Source organism: Staurois parvus, unplaced genomic scaffold (genome assembly GCF_062004578.1).
Source record: "Staurois parvus isolate SC_StPar_1 unplaced genomic scaffold, SC_StPar_1.0 ptg000018l, whole genome shotgun sequence".
NCBI lineage: Eukaryota > Metazoa > Chordata > Amphibia > Anura > Ranidae > Staurois > Staurois parvus.
In genome coordinates this window covers 3,872,859-3,893,516 of record NW_028317814.1, presented here as the reverse complement: position 1 = coordinate 3,893,516, position 20,658 = coordinate 3,872,859, and the positions used below count along the sequence as shown (strand labels likewise).

Below are 20,658 nucleotides of genomic sequence, written 5' to 3'. Positions count from 1 at the left end.
CTCCATGCAGGAAAAAGGATACTTCAAGGAACCTGGTCCTAGGTCCTCATAGGGGACATCAGGGTGGTGTTAGGTTGGTTTATAAAGGAGGAAAGGTCCCATCAATTGTTCAAACAAGAAAGGCACCCATGGTAGAGTGTGTTGATGTGTAGGAATGGGTCAAAGTAGTTGTTTCTAATTTGGACACAAAATGTATTGACTACTTAAAGTGGAACTGGACTGCATCTGAGTACCAAAAACCAGAAAATGCCATATAATTCATTTTTAATATTCAAATCAAACACCCCCATCCATATCTCCATGCTTTATTTTGATGAGAAATCATTTTAAAAACTCCTCCTGGCATTTCTGGCGGTGACTGTCTTGAGTAAGGGCAGATGATTCATGTAGCAGTTACTTCCTGGAATCCATCTGTCCTTAGCTCAGACATTGGCTGAGCTAAGAACCCTCCCTCCCCTCCTGAAGACTCCTGGGATGTATACCATCATTTACCTAGGCATGGAAACCAGAAGGTAAATGAATGAATACAAATAAAAGGTTAATACAAGTGTATATGATATACTTTTTTATCTATTTACTAATGCTAGCAGCATAAGGATTAGAAATAGTCCAAGTTGATTGAGAAAATGAAGTTCCACTTTAACACCAAAGACATTTAATAGCTAAATTATGCCACTTCCACAGCTTTGTGGTGTTCAAACAAAGAGTTCTGCCCTTACTGGTTTCCATGTGCTCAGGAAGTCCTCAATCAAACTTAATTTGGGCAGGTTAATTTACCCCAACTTCTACAGATTCTTAGGATATTGCCTTTACGTGCTTCTGTGGCTGTCATAACTCAAAAAATATAAGGTATAAAATGCTACTTGATAAAATTTTTATGTTTCCTCCTTTTGCAACTGATTTTGGAGCGGTGGAGTTTTCCATAGCTTATAACGTTAATTATTTCTAACAGTTACTATGAGGCTGGACCAGAAATTATCGTGATATGTGATATAAATATCTAGGAAACCAGCCAGTCATAAAGTATTTATGTCTAATAGGTTGGGATGGCAAAGTGTTAAATATAAAGGATCTCTAAAACTGCTGGAGAGTTCTTTGCAAGTTTTTTGGTGTTTTTTGACAACTGTATTGCACCAAAGGCCTGAAAACATGTATGGAAGACACTTCTTAGCTGCCCTTTTGGGAGGAGGTGAGCCTGGATGGGCTAGGAAAAAAAACAATGGAAGATTTACTATTAACTTGTTTTTGCAAGTCAGAGTTAAACAAGGGAAAAACTGTTAGCTAAGAGGAAGCTGCTCAGTGTTTTGAAAATCAGAATATATATTTCTATAGAACACAGACTGTGCCTAGAGTTGTAACATTGGGCTATCCTGTTGGACCTCATTATTCTACTTCTGAATATAATGCATTTTACAAAACACTCTTAAACTTAATAAAACGACCAGTACCCAACATTATCTCAATAAATACCAAGGAGTGGACTCACCCTGGGTTTTAACATGACTTGAATACTCAAAATAAGTAGATGTAGTATGTTTAGAATGTGCAGCTTTACATTTTGAAGCCGAATGAGAGGCATGATTTTGTAACTAAAAGTACACTTGTCACATAGAAATTTTGGAGTCTGTCTTTTCTGACCACTCTTTTTGAGAATGTTAGTTCCCTGACTGTCGTACTGTTGCTTTGGCTTCAGCAGTTTGAATCAATAACTCAGAACAGACATAATGTTAAGTAATTAATTACAACTCTGATGCACATTTACCACTATTTTGATCCAGGTTTGTGATTCAAAATTATTGACCCCAAGCAACTTATGTCATCAGCATTTTTAGAAGGCCAGTAATGCTAACATTCTATTATAATGTAAATGCAATGTAAACGTAAATGTAATGTAAACCTGAACTTTTACTTTTGTAGTTACAGTTAGAAAAACCTTAGGGACTTAACTTTGTGGAATTCCTAAAGACATTTGTTCAAGAACACAGGAAAACTTTGTTTAGTTTATGATGTCTGATTTCAAAAGAAGATTTTGCATTTCAATCGTGTGGCAAAGGACTACCAGTCCTTGTTACTTTAACTGGCAGTGGAGGAGTTAACCAGCAGGAGGACTTTTGCACCAACCTACCATTTGAAAACCATCCTCCTAGATTAATGTTAGGGATCAAGAAGAAAAAGGGACTATAAGTAGGTAGTATCACTCTTGGAGAGAGCAGAGCTGTGGTTAAGGCACTTATGGATGAGTGGAGAAGGTTATGCCCACCCTCTCCATAGTATCAAGGTAACAACATAGCTTATGCAGAACCAAAAAAGAGGTATATTTTACCACATCACTAGAGCTGAACTATGTTCATATTCACACCTGCTTGGCTATTCCTTCTCAAGAAATGGAGCGGCCATGTACAGATCCTGTTTTAGTGAATTTTATTGACATGTACTTAACAGAGATAAATGTTTTATTACATAATGGATTGTTGTTCTTTATTAGGATTATGTTATATGGATATGCTACATGTAAATAGTATTTAGTTGAGATTTTTTTTCTTCTTCCCATTTAATGTAGTGATGCAAACAACTGACAAGTTCTTTTTGTACTTTTGTATTTGCAGTATTTATTTTAAAAATGAGGAACTGTATTGGGATCCTGTGTCTGCAGATTAGCATATTAGCAGATCTGACGTTGCATGATGGTATTTATGCATGCCCTGAAGGTAAATAGTGAAATGAATGAACCAAATAAAACTGGCAGCAAAAATTTATTTGACAGCGTGTGATTTGCAATTTTAAATCAGGACCAAAGATAAGTGATCAAGTCCTTGCTTCGGTAGGACATATATACTAAAATTGGATTGATATAGAGAACATTAGTATGGCTCCTGTGAAAGATAAGTGATCAAGATTGGGTTTACCAAGATTCAATTAAGATTATGTTCACAGTATATAATCTAGTGGGAATATTTTCTCAGTTATAACCTTTACTACCAACTTCACCTTTCTTATTGACAACTATATTATGTAAATATTTTATTTAGATCCAGAGGCAATTTTGGAAGGCAATACTGTCTTATTTAGATCCAGTGGCCTAGAAACTATAAAATTTACATATCACGAGCCTTCAAAGAAAGAGAATAAGATAGAAGTTTGGTAACTGAGTGGCAGGTAATTGAGTCCTCTCAGCATCTCTCACCCTATTTTTATTTTGTTATGATGCTGATTTTATCCAACTGTTGACCAGGTAATCTCTAGAAGGAATGGGTGCTACTTACATTAAAAGCTGTGGAGACTAACTTATTAAATGGAGAAACAAAAGATTTTGAGACCCCCAGATGCACGGTGCTTACCTGCTCCCTTATAAAGAAAAAACACCCTAACAGTGAGCAGAACAAGCAGCTCTTTCTCTGATCATAATAATGTTTGCTAAACAGTTACATTTGTGTATTTAAGATTTTCTTAGACTCTCCTACCTTTTTCTCTTCTCTCTCTTTCTCTATTCATTCATTTGTTCATATTTTATTTCATACAGGATATATGCCAGAAAATTTCAGGTGCTTTATTAACTTTATTAGTTATGCCAGCTGCACTTGGTACAGTGATTCACACCCTGGTGATGGACCTTTCAAAGTGTAAGTAAGTCTTTCTTCTTAAATATTGAAGTAAAAATGTCACACTTGTTAGCAGACTAGGTTGCACAGAAAAGCGTTGTTCTATTTTTTTCTGGGATGCCAGAACTAATTCTGCTGCACAGATATTTTGAGAAGGGTTCTTTTTTTGCATGGCTACAATAGGCAAAAATTATGTCACCAAATTACAAAAAAAAAAATATGTTGAAAGCCATAAGTTTTATCCTAGCTTCAGGGCTTCTATGGGCTAAAGTATTGACATGGTCCTTGCAGCATCAATAATGTTCTGGAGTGTCCAGTAGAGGAGGAAAGGATAGCAGGCATAGTGAATAATGGCTAGCCCTCCTTAAACCCCTTTCTCTGGAACACATGCTCACCCATTTACAAACCACAGGGAGCGCTGCAGGATGTAAATAATGTGCCAATCCTAAACAGACACCAAAGTTGGGGTTACATATTTTGCTTTATATGAACACACATACTGTACATATTAACCCCTTGCCTACAGGGCACTTATACTCCCTTCCTGCCCAGGCCAATTTCCAGCTTTCAGCGCTGTTGCACTTTGAATGACAATTGCACGGTCATGCAACATTGTACCCATATGAAATTTTTATAATTTGTTTGTGACAGCTAGAGCTTTATTTTGGTGGTATTTAATCACCTCTGGGTTTTTTATTTTTTCTTAAACAAACCAAAAACCACTGAAAATTTTGAAAACAAAAAAGTTTTTTCTTAGTTTTTGTTATAAAATGTTGTAAATAATTGATTTTTCTCCTTCACTGATGTGCGCTAATGAGGCTGCACTGATGGGCAATGATAGGCTGCACTGATGGACACTGATAGGTGGCACTGATGGGCACTGATGAGGAGGCACTGGTAGGTGGCACTGATGGGCATTGATAGGCATCACTGATGGGCACTGAAAGGCAGCACTCATATATGGCACTGATAGGCGGCACTGATAGGTGGCACTGATAGGCGGCACTGACTGGCACTGATAGGCGGCACTGACTGGCACTGTTAGGTGGCACTGACTGGCACTGTTAGGCGGCACTGATAGGCAGCACTGATGGCCACCGATAGGCGGCACTGATGCACACTGATAGGCGGCACTGACTGGCACTGATAGGTGGCACTGATTGGCAGCACTGATAGGTGGCACTGACTGGCATTGATAGGTGGCACTGACTGGCACTGATGGGTGACACTGAAAGGCAGCTCAGATGGGCACTGATATGTGGCATTGATGTGGCACTGATGGGCACTGAAATGTGGCACTGATGTGGCACTGATGGGCACTGGCAGGTGGCATGGATGAGCACTGAGAGCTGGCAGTGATGGACACTGACAGGTGGCGCTGCTGGGGCTACACAGATCATCAGGGCACACTGATCGTCAGTGCTCTGATGATCTGTGTACACGTCCCCTCCGAGGAATGCCGATTACCGGCTCTCCTCTCCTCTCCTCACGAGCTGTCAGCATGACAGCTCGTGGGGAGAGAAATGCCAATAACCGGCATTTCCCTGTTTACATGTGATCAGCTGTGATTGGACACAGCTGATCACATGACCAAGCCGACATATTTGACTCTTTCCGTGGATCGGTGATCCGCTGTGTCCGAGGGACACAGCGCACCGCCGATCGCCACACTGCGCGCTCCGTGCATGCGTGGTTAGAATGGGAGGGTGTCATATGATGTCCTCCCAGAACGAGAGAACCACCTTGCGTCCGTCATATTACTATATGGCGGGCGGGAGGTGGTTAATACCTTGGCAGCATATAAATTGTCTGTTTTATGGAAGAAGTAAAGCCAAACTATACCAAAACTGCTGGTGTGTGATTTATTCAGAAATCAGTTTAAAGTAATCTAAAGCCAAAATATTTTCACAATTTAATAGAGTACTAATTACATTGTAAAGTCACTTAAACATGTATACTCAGGTATATATAAAAAAAAAAAGCTTACATATTTTTATTTTGTCTTAGTGATTTGCAGACAAGTAATTGGGCTTAGCTCTAATACTGACTGCTTACCTCTAATATTTTGGTTTATTAAGAAGCGTGCATCAATTACTGAATTGGAAAGATTTTCTTGCATATTAGCAGTGACACTGTAGCATGACCTGATTCTATATAAACAATTCAGGGTGCCCATCATTTGATATATATTCAGAGGGAAACACTAGTAAGGTTTTATTATAAAAAAATACATTTAAATTATAGTTAAATATTTCACAGAAAATAAGCTAGACATATTGTACAGACTTGATGTGCAGTATGTAAACAGTTTTACTAGTCCTCAATTTCAGAGGTAGAGGCCAGGCAGGTTTTAGTATGAAATAAAAATTAGAATGTACTGTGCAAGCTCTGACCACTGATCCAGACTTGAAGGAGTCCATGAGGTATTCACTTAGAAAAGGTGATCATATGGTTTAGGTACATTAGTTGCACATGCAGAATCTCTGCGTTACATTGTGAATACAGGGGATTGCCTAATTTTATTAGCAGCTACAGCAATAATGGGATTGAAGACATGATGCTTTGTTCCACTTAATAATGTGGTGTTGTGATGTACTAAATTGTAACACACAAGTATGTAGTGATGTGCTGCAAATAAAGTGCAGTCTTGTCAGTGTCAGGAACAAGTTCATACTGATGACCCCAAAATAAAATACATAAACTCTACAAAAAATATGTTAAATCTGTAAAATATATCTCTCTGAAAAAATAAAACACTATACCCCAATCCTAAAACACTTAATTCTCAATATAACACCAAAAACTGTAAGGGGTGGGTTCAACAGCTAAATAGCAACCGAAGTTGCTGCAGACACACTAAAAGATAGTTGGATCTAAATAGTTAGATCTATGGACAGTGAACAGGAAGGGGGGGATGGGGGGGGGGGGGCGCGTACCCAATAGTCCACAACACTGCACTTCACTGTATTGTGGCACAATACAGCACTGGGTATAGCACTTTTCAGCAGTACTGTATATTATACAATTTCACAGAAAAAAAGCTATAAATGTACAGACTATTCACAATACACTATTAGGCTACAGCGTCACAAGGCGAGACTATGCAGCTTTTAATCATGAAATCAGAATTGAAGTGTATTATTCCATGGAGTAAATCCAGAAATATTGTATAAACTTAAAGCACGCTCTGTAAGCACTTTTACTAGTCCACAGTTTTAGAGGGAGAGACTAGACACGTTTTAATCATGAAATCACAATTAGAGTGTTATTTCACAGAAAAAAAACAAATATTTTACTAAACTCAATGCACATTATGTAAGCAGCTATAGGCCACAGTTTCAGAGGGAAACACTAGTAAGGTTTTATTAAATAAATACATTTAAGTTATAGTGTAATATACACAATAGTCCACCACACTGAACTTCGCTGTAATGTGGCACAATACAGCACTGGGTATAGCACTTTTCAACAGTACTGTATATTATATCTGCAGCTATCTCTACAAGCAAACACTGTCAGCTGTCCCTTTCTACTCCAGGTTTCTCTAACACATACACTGACTGCGCATAAGACCACTGCACTGTATATAACATTCTTCAACAACACTGTATAGTATAGCAGCAACTATCCCTCCCTGAAAACACTCTGTTGGCTCTACCTATCTACTCCAGGATTCTGTAACACACATTGACGCTGTATAGTGCCTCTTCACTGTATATAATGCTTTTTATCACTGTATAGTATAATAGCAAACATTTCTCCTTGCTAAAACTCTGCCTTTGTTAGCCCTTCTAAGGCACATAACCATAGTTCAGGGGTCCGGAAGTACATTGTTGGTAATTGAAACTGCAAATGACTTGGGTTCAGGTCAAACTCATATTTCACCCAAACCCAAAGCTAATCCTTTGCCAAATATATCTTTGCTTTCCCCTACTGCAAAAACCTAGAAGAACTCTATTTTACCATCAAATGGTAAACAATGCAGGAGGCTTTGTAAATACACTTTTTGGCTTTTTGTTTGATTATAGTGGTTACGGGATATCAGTGCTTTCCACCCCCTTCCCTTAATGCACCTGATCAAAGTTCACTGCTAGTAACCATGTATATTTTGTTTCGCTATGATTCTTCAGTTTTTAATTTATGACCTTCACTGTGGTTTTCAGCTGCACAAAATCCTGTCTAAAAAGGTCCTGCCGGATATTCCACTAATCATAGTTAAAGCTGCAGTTTATTTTTTTATTTTTTGCTAGGTAGCTCCTAGAACATAACATACCTATAATGAAATGTGTCCCATGTCTGGATGGCTGCAGCATACTATAAACATCTTCTTCCAACTACCACCAGGTGCTCCCAACAGTACTGGTCTTGTGGCACTAACAGGATTACCATCAGCTGCTGTGAGCGTGAAAGAGTTGTGTCACTCTCCTGCCCCTTCTACCAACTCCTCCATTCATGTAACTAGTAGCATTCTTTCTCAAAATGCAAGGAGTTCTGTGATTGGAGGAGGTGGATCATGCCATTCATCTGTCAGTTCTCCATTTCCAGAATGCTTTGCGTTCTGGAAAAGAATACTACAAGTTATATGAATGGAGGAGGCAGGAGGAAGGCTCAGCTCAGCTCAGCAGCTGATGTTGACGCTTGCAGAGCCAGAAGTTCACTGCTGTAGGGAGGACCTCGTAGCAGTGGGGAGAAGAGTTATACACTAAAGCAAGCTATAAATTATGCAATTTTCCTAATCGTTCGATTCACAGTCAGTGTTGATGGGGGAATCCCTCCTGCAGCGGTATTGTGTTATGGTGGTGGGGAGCCTTCCCTGCCGGAAGAACACAATGATTACTGCTGACATCCCCAGTGACACCAATACAGTGATCAGTGCTAAAAAAAAGCACTGACACTGTATTAATGGCACTGGGCAGGAAGGGGTTAACATGACGGGCGATCAAAGGCTTTACTGTGTGTTGTTTTACTAAGTGCTGTGTCCCTGTGCTTCACTGTAAGCACACTGCTTTGCATGCCTGTGCTCTGCACAGCCATCCAAAGCAGTGTGCAGGAGCTGAAAGGGAGGAGAACTGTTTTGTTTACAAACAGTTCTCCTCCTGGTTGTAGATGCTAGGCAATCACCGGGCGTCGGCGAATAATCACCGGCCTGGATCAGATGATTGACAGCCACAGCCGCGAATGGAAATGCATAAACTCATGTATATATATATATATATATATATATATATATATATATATATATATGTGATTTTGTGCACCCATGCCGCCCTGTAGCAGTATTTCTGCTATAGGGCGGTCGGGAAGCGGTTAACAGATGTGGACATTAACAGATGTAAACAGATGATCATCTGTTTAGGTTTTCTAGTCCATAGAAATACATGGGTGTCTGTATTTCATCCGTAAATGAACAGATGAAAAACGGACATATGGAACGCCCGCGTGAAAGGGACCTAAATCTGCGATGTTAGTACACTGAGCTATAATGTTGTGACAGCGGGACTACCCCCCGTGGCCTGAGCACACCAGTCAGTCAACGCTCACAGCCATTAGCTGAGAGCGCTGATTAGATGCCAATCAGCTGCTGGTTTTCCAGCATGCTCGCTCAACAAAAGCAGGTCATGAGATCAGCTTCTGTCAGACAAGGACCTGTACACACGGACCGAATGTCGGCCGGTTTCCATTGTACTGGCTGATTGTGGTCAATATTTGGCTTGTGTGTATGGGGCTTTAAAGAGAAATGGAATTACTTTTAAGTGCAGACTTAAAATATGAACCTGTGGAATGACCAAAACTATTATAGTAGCAGCTGTAAGAATTCAATTCAACATGTTCCAGTCAAATACAGACTTTCTTAAAACCTGCAATTAAAGAATTAAAGTAGGGTTGCCACCTCATCCCTTTAGAACCGAACACATATTATTTACACAGGTTCTGTGGCTGATTATGGTGTTAATTAAACTCACTTAGAGCCTAATCTCCATTAAGGTTCTAGGTACACACCTATGCAGGTTGAGTTTGATGCGTTTCTGCATTGCATTTTGCGTTGTGTTTTGTGTTTTTGCACTTGCGTTTTTGCCGCGTTTTTGATGTGTCTTGCAGGAGGTTTTTTCCATTTTTTTTATTTTTCTTGTTGCTAGGCAGATTTTAAATGCAAAACGCATCAAAAATGCATCAAAAGCGCTGAAAAAACACAGGTCTATAGAACCAAAAACGCATTTTACGTGAAAAAAGTCCCTGACCCTTTCCAAAAAACGCACCAGGTGAAAATGCAGAGATGTAAACCTGTCCCATAAGAAATCATGTTAAATGGCCTGTACTGCGTTTCTGCAAAACGCTGCAGAAAATGCTTAGATGTGAACCTAGGGTAAATTAGCCTCAGAACCTGTGTAATTAATATGTGTTCAGGATTAAAGGGATGAGGTGACAACCCTGAATTAAAGTGCACTTGATGCCTGCATGAAAAAAGCACTGGTTCTGTTCAAGGTCTAGAAATGAATGATCTAAGCCCATCCCACATTGTACAACTATGTAACAGCCTATCTATGCACCTGTCTCTTTCACAGCCCATTCCAGCCAACAGAGGGGGCTTTACACCTTACGCTGTTCACTAGATTGAATGCTCCAGGGGAATACCTGCCCTTCCTGGCAATGTGTTATGCTTCAGCAAAAATCCAATAATAGCTCTCTGAAGCACTGTACCATAAAAGAGCTTTAAAGCGTATAAAAAGCAAAACTTTTTATTTCTTGTTTTTTAGTTTAGAGTAGGGCACAGCTTAACTCTGGGTGCAAAATCTTTCAATAAAATATATTTCTCAATATCCGCAAAGGATGTAAATCTACTTTTTGTGTGCAAATTGCCTTTGCAAATCCAGATATTACCTTCTAAGGCCCCATGTACACGGAACACTTCTGAACAATGGAAACTGACTGCTGGAAAACGTTGGCTAAAAAAAGTCTGTTTAGCCACGTTTGCATAATGCGTTTATGCGCGTTTATGCACATTTATGTTTCTAAGCGTTTTTAAAGATAAGCACAGGAGAACCTCCCAAATGCCCAGAATATTTCAGGCTGCTTCAGAGAAATACAGAGAGTAGAAGCAGAGAGAGCAGTATGTGTTGAGATGACCTGTCTTTTCTGGTTGTATTCACTATGGATCCCATCATGAGCATAATGCGGCACGTTCTACCATTTTTTACTTCATGCGAAACCTGGAACTGACTGCGCTGGTGTACTAGGTCCATTTGAATACATGGGAAACACTTTGCATGCACATCTGATGATGAAAAAAGGCTCTGGACAGCATCTGGACATGGAACAGTTAAAAAACGCTTCTCAACGCAAACGCTTATAAACACGGTTAAGCGCGTTTACAAGCATTTACACGTGTTTACAAGCTTTTGGCATTTGAAACGCCGATAAAATCTACTCCTGAAAGCAAGTGGGAGTTGCTCATTAACATTTCTTTTGTTTCCAAGGGTGGGAAAGGTGGCTGGTGGAGTGAGTCATTAAGGCCACCTGAGGATATAAGGTGTGAATGGTCATTACCTTATCTTTTGTTTCCAAGGGTGGGAGAGGTCTGAGGTGTGAATTGGTCATTACAATGTGTGACAAGCTTGGTAGGAACATCCTGTGTTCAGTATTTTGTCCATTCCAGTACCTTGAAAGCGCTTTGCATGCATTTTTCATGATGAAAAAAGGCTCTGGACAGCATTGGGAACTGGAAGAGTTAAAAAAAAAATTCAAACGCTTATAAACGCGTTTACATGCGTTTTGCGTTTGAAACGCTGATAAAATCAACTGCTGAAAGTAGCAGTGATATCATCACTGTATATAGCCTGTGCAGAGAGCAGAGCTGTGGAAGGGACCCAACAGGCCCCACCCACTACAGGCTCCCTAGGAGGGGCAGATACAAGACTAATAACCGTGCACAAGCAGGAAGATCCTAGATATACTGCATGTAGTCAGGTGCTGGCTATATCAGGGACATTTACAGATGAGACTATGAATAAACCTTTTTCCCCCTAGTGCTCAGTACTGGAACTGCTACATAACATCCTGTTGGCAGACTGGATCCAGTTTTTTTGACAGCAGAGGATCCTGGGACCTGTAGTCCTATAGCCAATATATATTGCATTTCTGAGTGCTCATTGAACTACAACTACTAGAGAGCTGAGGAACCAGAAGGTTGCTGGGAGGGCAGATATATTCTACAGCAAAGAGGAACTGGCTCTTTTGGTGCAGGATTCAAAACTGAATACAGGGGGACTGTGGTTTCCCCCCCAGAGACAGATTGCTGGCTACTACTGCGGGGCTCTGAATACCATTTCAGCACAGCGGTGACATGGATCGCTAGACCGAGATCACATCAGCTTCTCTTCATCAAGACTGTCACTATCAGAGGCGTAGCTTAAAGTTTGTGGGCTCTGATGTAAAAGTTGACCTGGGGCCCCCACTACCACTTGCTGCTTCCACCTCACACCAAGATACCCCCACAAGTGGTGGGCTTGTATGTAAGCCTAGGTTCACACTGTGAACTGCATGTGAATCGCACAGGAATTGCACTGCATTCCTGTGCAATTCTGTGTGGTGCGATTTGAAGCCCATTCATTTTGAATGGCTCAAATTGCACCACATCAAAAAAGGATTGGGCAGCTTTTTTATTCTCACTGGAACTGGATCATATGGGTGTTTATACCCATGCGATCCGGTTCAGGCAAATGCATTGCATTTGTGACCTGTTTTTGAGGTGTCGTTAACTTGCCATTGATGCCCGCAGCACATTATATATATATATTTACATAATTCTTTACATTCCATATTGTGATGCTATATATTTACATATTTCTTTACATTCCGTATTGTGACGCTATATATTTACATATTTCTTTACATTCCGTATTGTGACGCTATATATTTACATAATTCTTTACATTCCGTATTGGGACGCTATATATTTACATATTTCTTTACATTCCGTTTTGTGACGCTATATATTTACATATTTCTTTACATTCCGAATTGTGACGTTATATATTTACATATTTCTTTACATTCCGAATTGTGACGCTATATATTTACATATTTCTTTACATTCCGTATTGTGACGCTATATATTTACATATTTCTTTACATTCCGTATTGTGACGCTATATATTTACATATTTCTTTACATTCCGTATTGTGACGCTATATATTTACATAATTCTTTACATTCCGTATTGGGACGCTATATATTTACATAATTCTTTACATTCCGTATTGGGACGCTATATATTTACATATTTCTTTACTATCCGTATTGTGATGCTATATATTTACATATTTCTTTACTATCCGTATTGTGATGCTATATATTTACATATTTCTTTACATTCCGTATTGTGACGCTATATATTTACATATTTCTTTACATTCCGTATTGGGACGCTATATATTTACATATTTCTTTACATTCCGTATTGTGACGCTATATATTTACATATTTCTTTACTATCCTTATTGTGATGCTATATATTTACATATTTCTTTACTATCCGTATTGTGATGCTATATATTTACATATTTCTTTACATTCCGTATTGTGACGTTATATATTTACATATTTCTTTACATTCCGTATTGTGACGCTATATATTTACATATTTTTTAACATTCCGTATTGTGACGCTATATATTTACATATTTCTTTACATTCCGTATTGTGACGCTATATATTTACATAATTCTTTACATTCCGTATTGTGATGCTAGTGGCCCAGTGGTAGCTGACCAATCAGTTAGCCTTTTCTTCCCCCTCCTTCTGCAGGTGTTGCAGTTACATAGTTACAACATACAATTTGTGACCATATTATATGAATTGGAGCTAAGACTTCTTGTCCAACAGCAATGACCTCACAGAAGGGGTAGCTGCCCTGGGTGAAGGGTTTTCATTTGGGAGAGCAGGCACCATGTAGCATCAAATGTGGAAGAAACTGTCCTGCCTGTCAATAGATGTGCTGTAACCTGCAGCATCAATCGCCCCCAGGCCAGCATGTAGGCAAGTGGTGCAGTCTGCTTCCTACACGGTAGCTGGCACTCAATAGAGCGGTACCGCAGCTGGAGAAGTCAGGAGAAATCTGGTTTCTCTATGGTTTCCCGATCCCCTGAGGCAGCCTGTGTGTTGTGTTCTTTACAGGCTCCTCAGTTTTTGGTTTTAGTTGTCATATAACACATAGGTCTCATGCACACTGTATTCTACTGACACCTCTCCTTCGGGAGTTTAGCAGCAGCAAACAATGTGGTAAAAAGCAGTGTTTATGTATGTGCGTGCATGCGCGTTCCCACGTCTGGCATTAATGCATTCTATTGGCAAATATTTTGCCCATTACGCCATGGGAACACGCATAAACACGCCTTGTGTTAATGAGCATTTTTTGGATCAAGAACTCTTCCTGAGTGCACAGGTGATGGGGGTTTTTTTTCTACCTTCAAATACCCCTGCCTATAAACACTTCTAAATTCCTGGACACATAGATTAACATAGAGGGGCTTGTAGTGTGCATGAGGCCTTTATCTGCTTTTCCACAGTGAATATAATTTATAAAAGAAATATGGTAATACACAAAGGTACTTTTTTTTTATTATCCTTCTCATTTCACTACAGACTTTTAGGTAACAAGCAGTGCACCCTAATAAAAATGGCACATGATGAAAATAAATTCAGCTGCAATATAACAAATCTATTGGGCGACACCTCTGATGATCCTTTTAATGTAATAGTGCAAGATGATACTACTAAAAGGATCCTGGCCGAGATTACAGAATTTATGACGACTTGTCACAGTAAGTACAATTTATTTGTATTTATATTGAAGTAGAATGTGGAGAGCTCATAAGCACAGGCCCTGTATAGGGAAGCGTATCCATTGTTGTGGCTTCCATATTGCTGTCTTCTTGGCAGAGGAACCTAAGAGGGGCCCATTCACACTGACGCATTCCATTGAAGTGCAGGAAAATTTGTGTTTAACTGCGAGTTACAAGTGTGATGAGGTTTCATTCTAAATAAATGCCAAAGCAATGCAGTGCATATCATATCATGCAGTAATGAGCATTGTAACACTTGTATAGAAGCTGCCAGAGCATCAGCAATACAGTGCCCACAATGCACATAGAATGCACATAGAATGCACTGCAATGCTCTGCATGCCAAAAAATGCATCAGCTGACCTAACTCAGTGCCTTAATGCATAAAAACGCAGTGACTGACCTTCACATGCTACATACCCACACTCGATGTTATTTATAAATGAATCAAATTTCAAGGTATGAATATGTTTTTTTTAAATCTCTTTTGTAATTAGACATGATTTAGGAAAAGAGAAAGAACTTCAGTAAAATAAAGCAAAAAAATTCTTAATAAATTTAAGCCTCATCAGGGTCCCCCTTTACAATAGAGTCCGAATTATGTTAAAGTCCCTTACAACAGGACCCCCATCAGAGCCCCCCCAGCATGTGTCCTCCCTTACATTGAGTCCTCCTTACCTCAGGTTCCTTATCCAAGTTCCCTTTTACAACAGGGTCCCCATCAAACCACCCCAATTACAACAGGGTCCCCATCAGATTCTCTGTTACATCGAAGTCCCCCTTATATCACAGTTTCCATCAGAGTGCCTCATGGGAATCTGTGCTTGAAACCGGAGGGGGGTGGGTTGTGAATGTAGGGGAAAGAGTGAAACATACACAGACCTGAATACTTGAAGGCTGCTGACCCTAGCTGTGGACCTGAAAAAATCTGACAACAGGCTGCATATGCCTTGTGGGCCATGGTTTGCAGACACTTGATTTATAGCAAGAGATGAGTGACCACATAAAATCCTTATAAATAGTAATAAAAACCTGACAGGGAGTGTAACCCTTCTTGACTCTATCCAAAACTAAAACGTTTCTAGTTGCGATATACAGTATAGTCAAGTATATCTCCTGTCACATTTAAAAATAATCAAAATAGCTATTGCCTCCACTATTGCCCCCTTGTTTTTGCAAGGGAATGAGCTAGAACACAGTGATAGTCACCTTACTCCACTGTCCTGCGACAGCCACCAACCCAGTCCAGTGATCCCCATTACCAGAATGGGGGTGAGCACTCCTAACAGTGGCCACATCCTATCAATCGATGACTTGATTTAGACTTTAAAGACAATGTAAACACAGAATTTCATATCCCTGATCTGTGCCTGATGTACTATGTAGTTGTATGAAAAAGTCTCCTGTTCTCTTTGTATTGCTTCCCTTGTGAGAAATGCCTAGTGCTCCTGCCAGTCCCTCTGCTCTCCTATTTTTTAAATTATACTTACCTAGGTGGATGCAGCATTGATCCTGTGCTGCATCTGTCCCCCGCCAGCTCTAAGGGTGAGAACTGAGTGATCAAACTGTCACGGATCCAAACCTACGCACACGCCCACAGCGACTAGCTAACTGAGGCATGCATGTCCAGCCATGACTTGGGGTAAAGAGGGAACGAGGGGACTTACTTTGAACATATAAAACTGGCCGTGATACACTTTCACAGCCAGCACTACCTCTGGCCACCACTAGAGGGAGACTCCACTCCAATCCAGCTGGCTGACCACACACAGGCAGATACGAATCTTATATACAATCTGGTACACTCTAAGGGTTGGGGAGAAGTCTAGCAATTGGCACACCCTTCTAGGATTCCTCCAGCTATCCTACAAGCTAGAATCCCGCTGTTAATCACTCTTCCACTGTCCACACACCCCCACATCAGACACACAACAAACGGTAGCTTTCCACCACCCAACAGTTTGTCCGCAGACTGGTCTGCTGGGCCACCACAAATCTCCGTCTGGCAGATCTACTACTTTACAATCTGCATGCAATCCGCTAACACACAGTGCATTTGCATACAGATTGGCAATGAACTTAGACCGAACATAGACAATACAATACAACAATCTCTCCGAAGATATGAGCCCAAGCTTACAGTACCCAGAAGTCACTTATTAATTCTATGATTTAATATCCCAAAAGTGGGCAGTGCATAAAATATGTACAAAGTATAAAGAGTTAGAGAAAATACAAAAAGACACACAATTGGCTATTCACTTATAAAATAAAAGGGAATAAAAACAGAAATAAAACTTTTACCAAGAGGCATCCTGCGACTGGAGCAAGTCAAAGAAAGTCCGCGATTCACCAGTCAAATAGAACCGGCTCTGTAGGAATCACACCGTCCATCTCTCAGGGTCCTCAATTTATTGAAATATGGACATGGGCTGGACATTAGCCCTTGGCCAATCAACCCTAGGGGGTGTTCCCATACCAGCCCACAGGACGTTCTGGGTTCTGAAGTGCCCAAAGTCAATTGGACCAGGAACAGTTTGAATCACCAAGTTAGGGATAGAATGTCCGACACCAGCGCATCAGTCCAATCGCGACAGTACCAATCACTGTTCAGCTGTCGCAATCAGGCGCCATATTACTAGAAGATAAAGTTGGGAGACAAACTGTCACTTATAAACACAGAAGCTGGACTTCTGCATTTACAAGTGATAGTGGGGAGCAGAGTTTCACCAAGTTCCAGCTGAAAAAAAGTCCTAGCTGTATATATGAGCAAAGCAAAGTATAGAAGTATAGAAGTAATGTACGATCATTACTTTTATTATTGTTATTATTGTTCTTTGCACAGTCAAGCTGGATCCACCAACCAATCTTTCATACAAGATCAATGGAACTATGTATAAGTTAATATGGAACGGTTATGAAACCTATTTTGGAGATGCCAATTTAAATTATCAATTACAGCTGAAGAAGGATACATCAACCTGGAAGGTAGCTCTTTGCACTCTGTTAATGGCCATATCAGATACATATTTACAGTAAAATTGTTATATAAATGTGTGCAACTGTGTGCAAAATAATGCAGATTCTAACATTATCTAGAAAACAAATGATATGGTACAAAGGATGACATATTTCAAGACAATTAGCCAGATTAAAAGAGTAGTGTGGGAATACCCATGGAGATCCCGGCTGCAGCTGTGTCAGGCTAGCTCTACCCCGAGAACTGAGTGATCAAACACAGCTGACCACTAAGTTCTCTGATCCACTCTGAGCAGAGAGTGGTAATTGTCAGTCACCGCTCTCTGCTCTGCTCCTCCAGTGCTCACCTGGAGCACTGGGCTGTGGAGGGGACAGTTGGGCTGGCTCAGACTCTCAGGGACTTGCTGAGAGGCTGAGCCAGCTGTCAGTCCAGGCATCTGGATCTTTACAGTCAGGATCTTTCCAGAGCCTGGACCGACTGAGTGATGTCAGCCGACGGCGAGCTTTAGCGGGTCACAGGAGTGCAGAAGGAACTGCACTTCTGTGTTTCATAGAAACATAGCCAAAAGAGCTTTGGCTATACTTCTCCTTGAAGACCAAATAGGGCCCTAGCAGACTATTTTACAATCTTTCCTATGTGTACTTTGTCCTATATAGTCCAATAAAATACCACACAAATGGTTTAATAAGGGGTTGTGAAGGCAGAAAGATTTTACCTTAATGCATTCTCTACATTATGGTAAAACAACCCTTCTGCATTCAGCTCCCCCTAGTCCCCCCTTATACTTACCTGAGCTTGATCTCAATCTAGCTATGTGCATGAGAGCAGAGGCTCTCTCCGCTCTCTCCTTCCTCATTGGCTCAGATACAGCAGCGGGAGCCATTGGGAGTCAATCACAGTCAGAGAGGAGGGAGCAGGGGGCAGGGCCAAGTTGTGCTCTGTGTGTCGTATGGACACACACAGCGATGGTTGGGAGTGAGCACACACGAGTGCCCCCACATCAAGCAGCTTGCTATGGGGGCTATCAGTGAGAGGAGGAGCGAGGAGCACAGGCAGGGGATACAAAAAAGAGGAGGATCAGGGCTGCTTTGTGCAAAAGCATTGCACAGAGCAGGTAAGTATGACATGTTTGTTATTTTAATTAAAAAAACAAATCTAGCACTTACAATTAAAATATATTCTTTATAACTACTTTTTGTTCTCTAGCTGACAGACCTATTTTACTTTGTGTACCACTTTCTTATACCTGATTGGAGAAAAACTTTTACAGTTTCTGTGTAATCCCTATATAACCTAATAGACTAAAAGCTCTTCCACCTTCTGCATCCCTCTATACTTTAATAGATTGTAAGCTTTTCCACTTTTTGTACCCTCCCTTATACACTATTAACCCTTTCACCTTCTGTACCCTCTCTTATACCCTAATAGAGTATAAACTCTTCCACCGTCTAAATTCTCTTGCATACCCCAATAGACTGGAAGCTCTTCTACCATCTCTATTGCTCCATTATACTTTAATAGATCATAAGATTTTCCACTTACTGTATCTTTCCTTAAGCCCCAATAGATTGTAAGCTTTGTGACAGTAGGCAGGTGAAATCACCTGGTTGCGTCCTGGATGGACGATATATTTGTCCGAGGTTCAGGCTTTATGGGGATTTGTACCACTAGAGGGAAGTGCTGAGTCCTTCAGCACTGAGGTAATGAGCCCAGCTGAAGGTAGTGGGCTCATTAAGACCTGTATAAAACTTCCCAGAGTGCTTAGGGAGTTGCTCCACCCTGGAACCGGATCTGTGCCTGAACTGTCTGGGGAGCTGACCTGTTATCTGTGTGCAGAGAGACCAAAGCCTGTGTGGCTAGCCTCCAAGTACTAGCAACTAGGTATAGCAGCAGGCTGTACCTAGTGGGTAGCTAGGGAAAGCTGTTGTTGCAGTAAGTAGCCAAGTTGGCCAGGATTTATTTTGATGTTTCTTTTTGGTTTACCATTTTTTCTGTAAATATTGTAAATAAATTGCACCTGTTTGTTTTCACCTCCACTATTGTTGTGCTGTGCCTATCTTTTTGTGTTGTGCACCCATCCAGGGGGTCACACACACCCGCTGCCGAGCTAACCCCGTTACATATGCGAGAGGATGCGGGCAGTTCTGGTAAATAAAGGCCAGCATGGAGGAGATAATAAGACAGTTGGCTCTGGCAAATGCCAATCAACAGCAGGCAAATGCCAATCAACAGCAGGCAAATGCCAATCAGCAACAGACTAATGCAAGTCTCCAGCAGAGCATTGCAGCCCAGCAGAAAGCCCTGGAGGCCCTCGTGAAGCAGCTCCAGCAGAGGCAACAGACTGAGGCTGGTAATAATTCTGGTAATACACCATAATTTTGTGTGGGCTGTTTATTGCCAAAAATGACTGGAGATGATGATCCTGAGGTGTTTCTAACCACATTTGAACGGACTGCTGAAAGGGAAAAGTGGCCTAAAGAACAGTGGGCTGGATTGATGGCCCCATTATTAACTGGAGAGTCGCAAAAAGCTTACTATGACCTGGAGCCGGACCAGGCCAAAAACTACGATGTGCTAAAAGCGGAAATTTTGGCCCGATTGGGTGTTACCCTCGCTGTCCGTGCTCAGCGGGTACATAATTGGACTTTTCGGCTTGGGAAACCTCCCAGGTCACAGATGTATGATCTCAATCACCTGAGCAGGAAGTGGCTGCAGCCAGAGACTTTGACCGCCCCAAAAATTGTGGAACGGGTCGTCATGGATCGGTTCCTAAGGTCTCTGCCTAATGCTATTCAAAAGTGGGTCCCCAGCGGCGGGTAAGATGACTACAAGGGGTGAGGGTGGAGAGAGTGAGAGGGTGGGAGTATTACCCAATGTCTGGCAAGAGCGGCCAGGAAGGCCAAGGCCGCAAGAAGCGGCGAAAAAATTTATTTGTTACCGCTGCCGGCAAGAGGGACATATTGCAGCTAATTGCCCAGTGGTGGATGAGCCTATGCAGTGTGACTTTCTGTGCAACAGACGTCAGTCGCTGTTTGCGACAGTGGTATGCACGGCCAGCCCGGGCACTGAGAAACATTTGTGCAAGATGACTGTTAATGGAAATAATATTGTGGGGTTGCTGGATTCAGGTAGCCTGGTAACCTTGATAAGGGAGGAGATGGTCACTACAAAGGTCTCTGGGCATAAAAAGGTGGCGGTGATTTGTGTGCATGGGGACACTAGGGAGTATCCCGTGGC

General features: G+C 41.1%; 1 protein-coding gene across 1 annotated transcript in view; it reads left to right on the top strand.

Annotated features, from left to right (window-relative positions):
* Positions 1–2,609: 2,609 nt before the first annotated feature.
* LOC149473032 (interleukin-9 receptor-like) overlaps positions 2,610–20,658 on the top strand; it is a 44,640-nt gene continuing 26,591 nt past the window's right edge. Inside the window, exons 1-4 of the mRNA XM_089684225.1 lie at positions 2,610–2,708; positions 3,521–3,620; positions 14,242–14,420; positions 17,287–17,429. Of these exons, the coding sequence (XP_089540351.1) occupies positions 2,621–2,708; positions 3,521–3,620; positions 14,242–14,420; positions 17,287–17,429 (510 nt within the window). The 5' untranslated portion in view covers positions 2,610–2,620. The remainder of the gene's footprint in view (positions 2,709–3,520; positions 3,621–14,241; positions 14,421–17,286; positions 17,430–20,658) is intronic.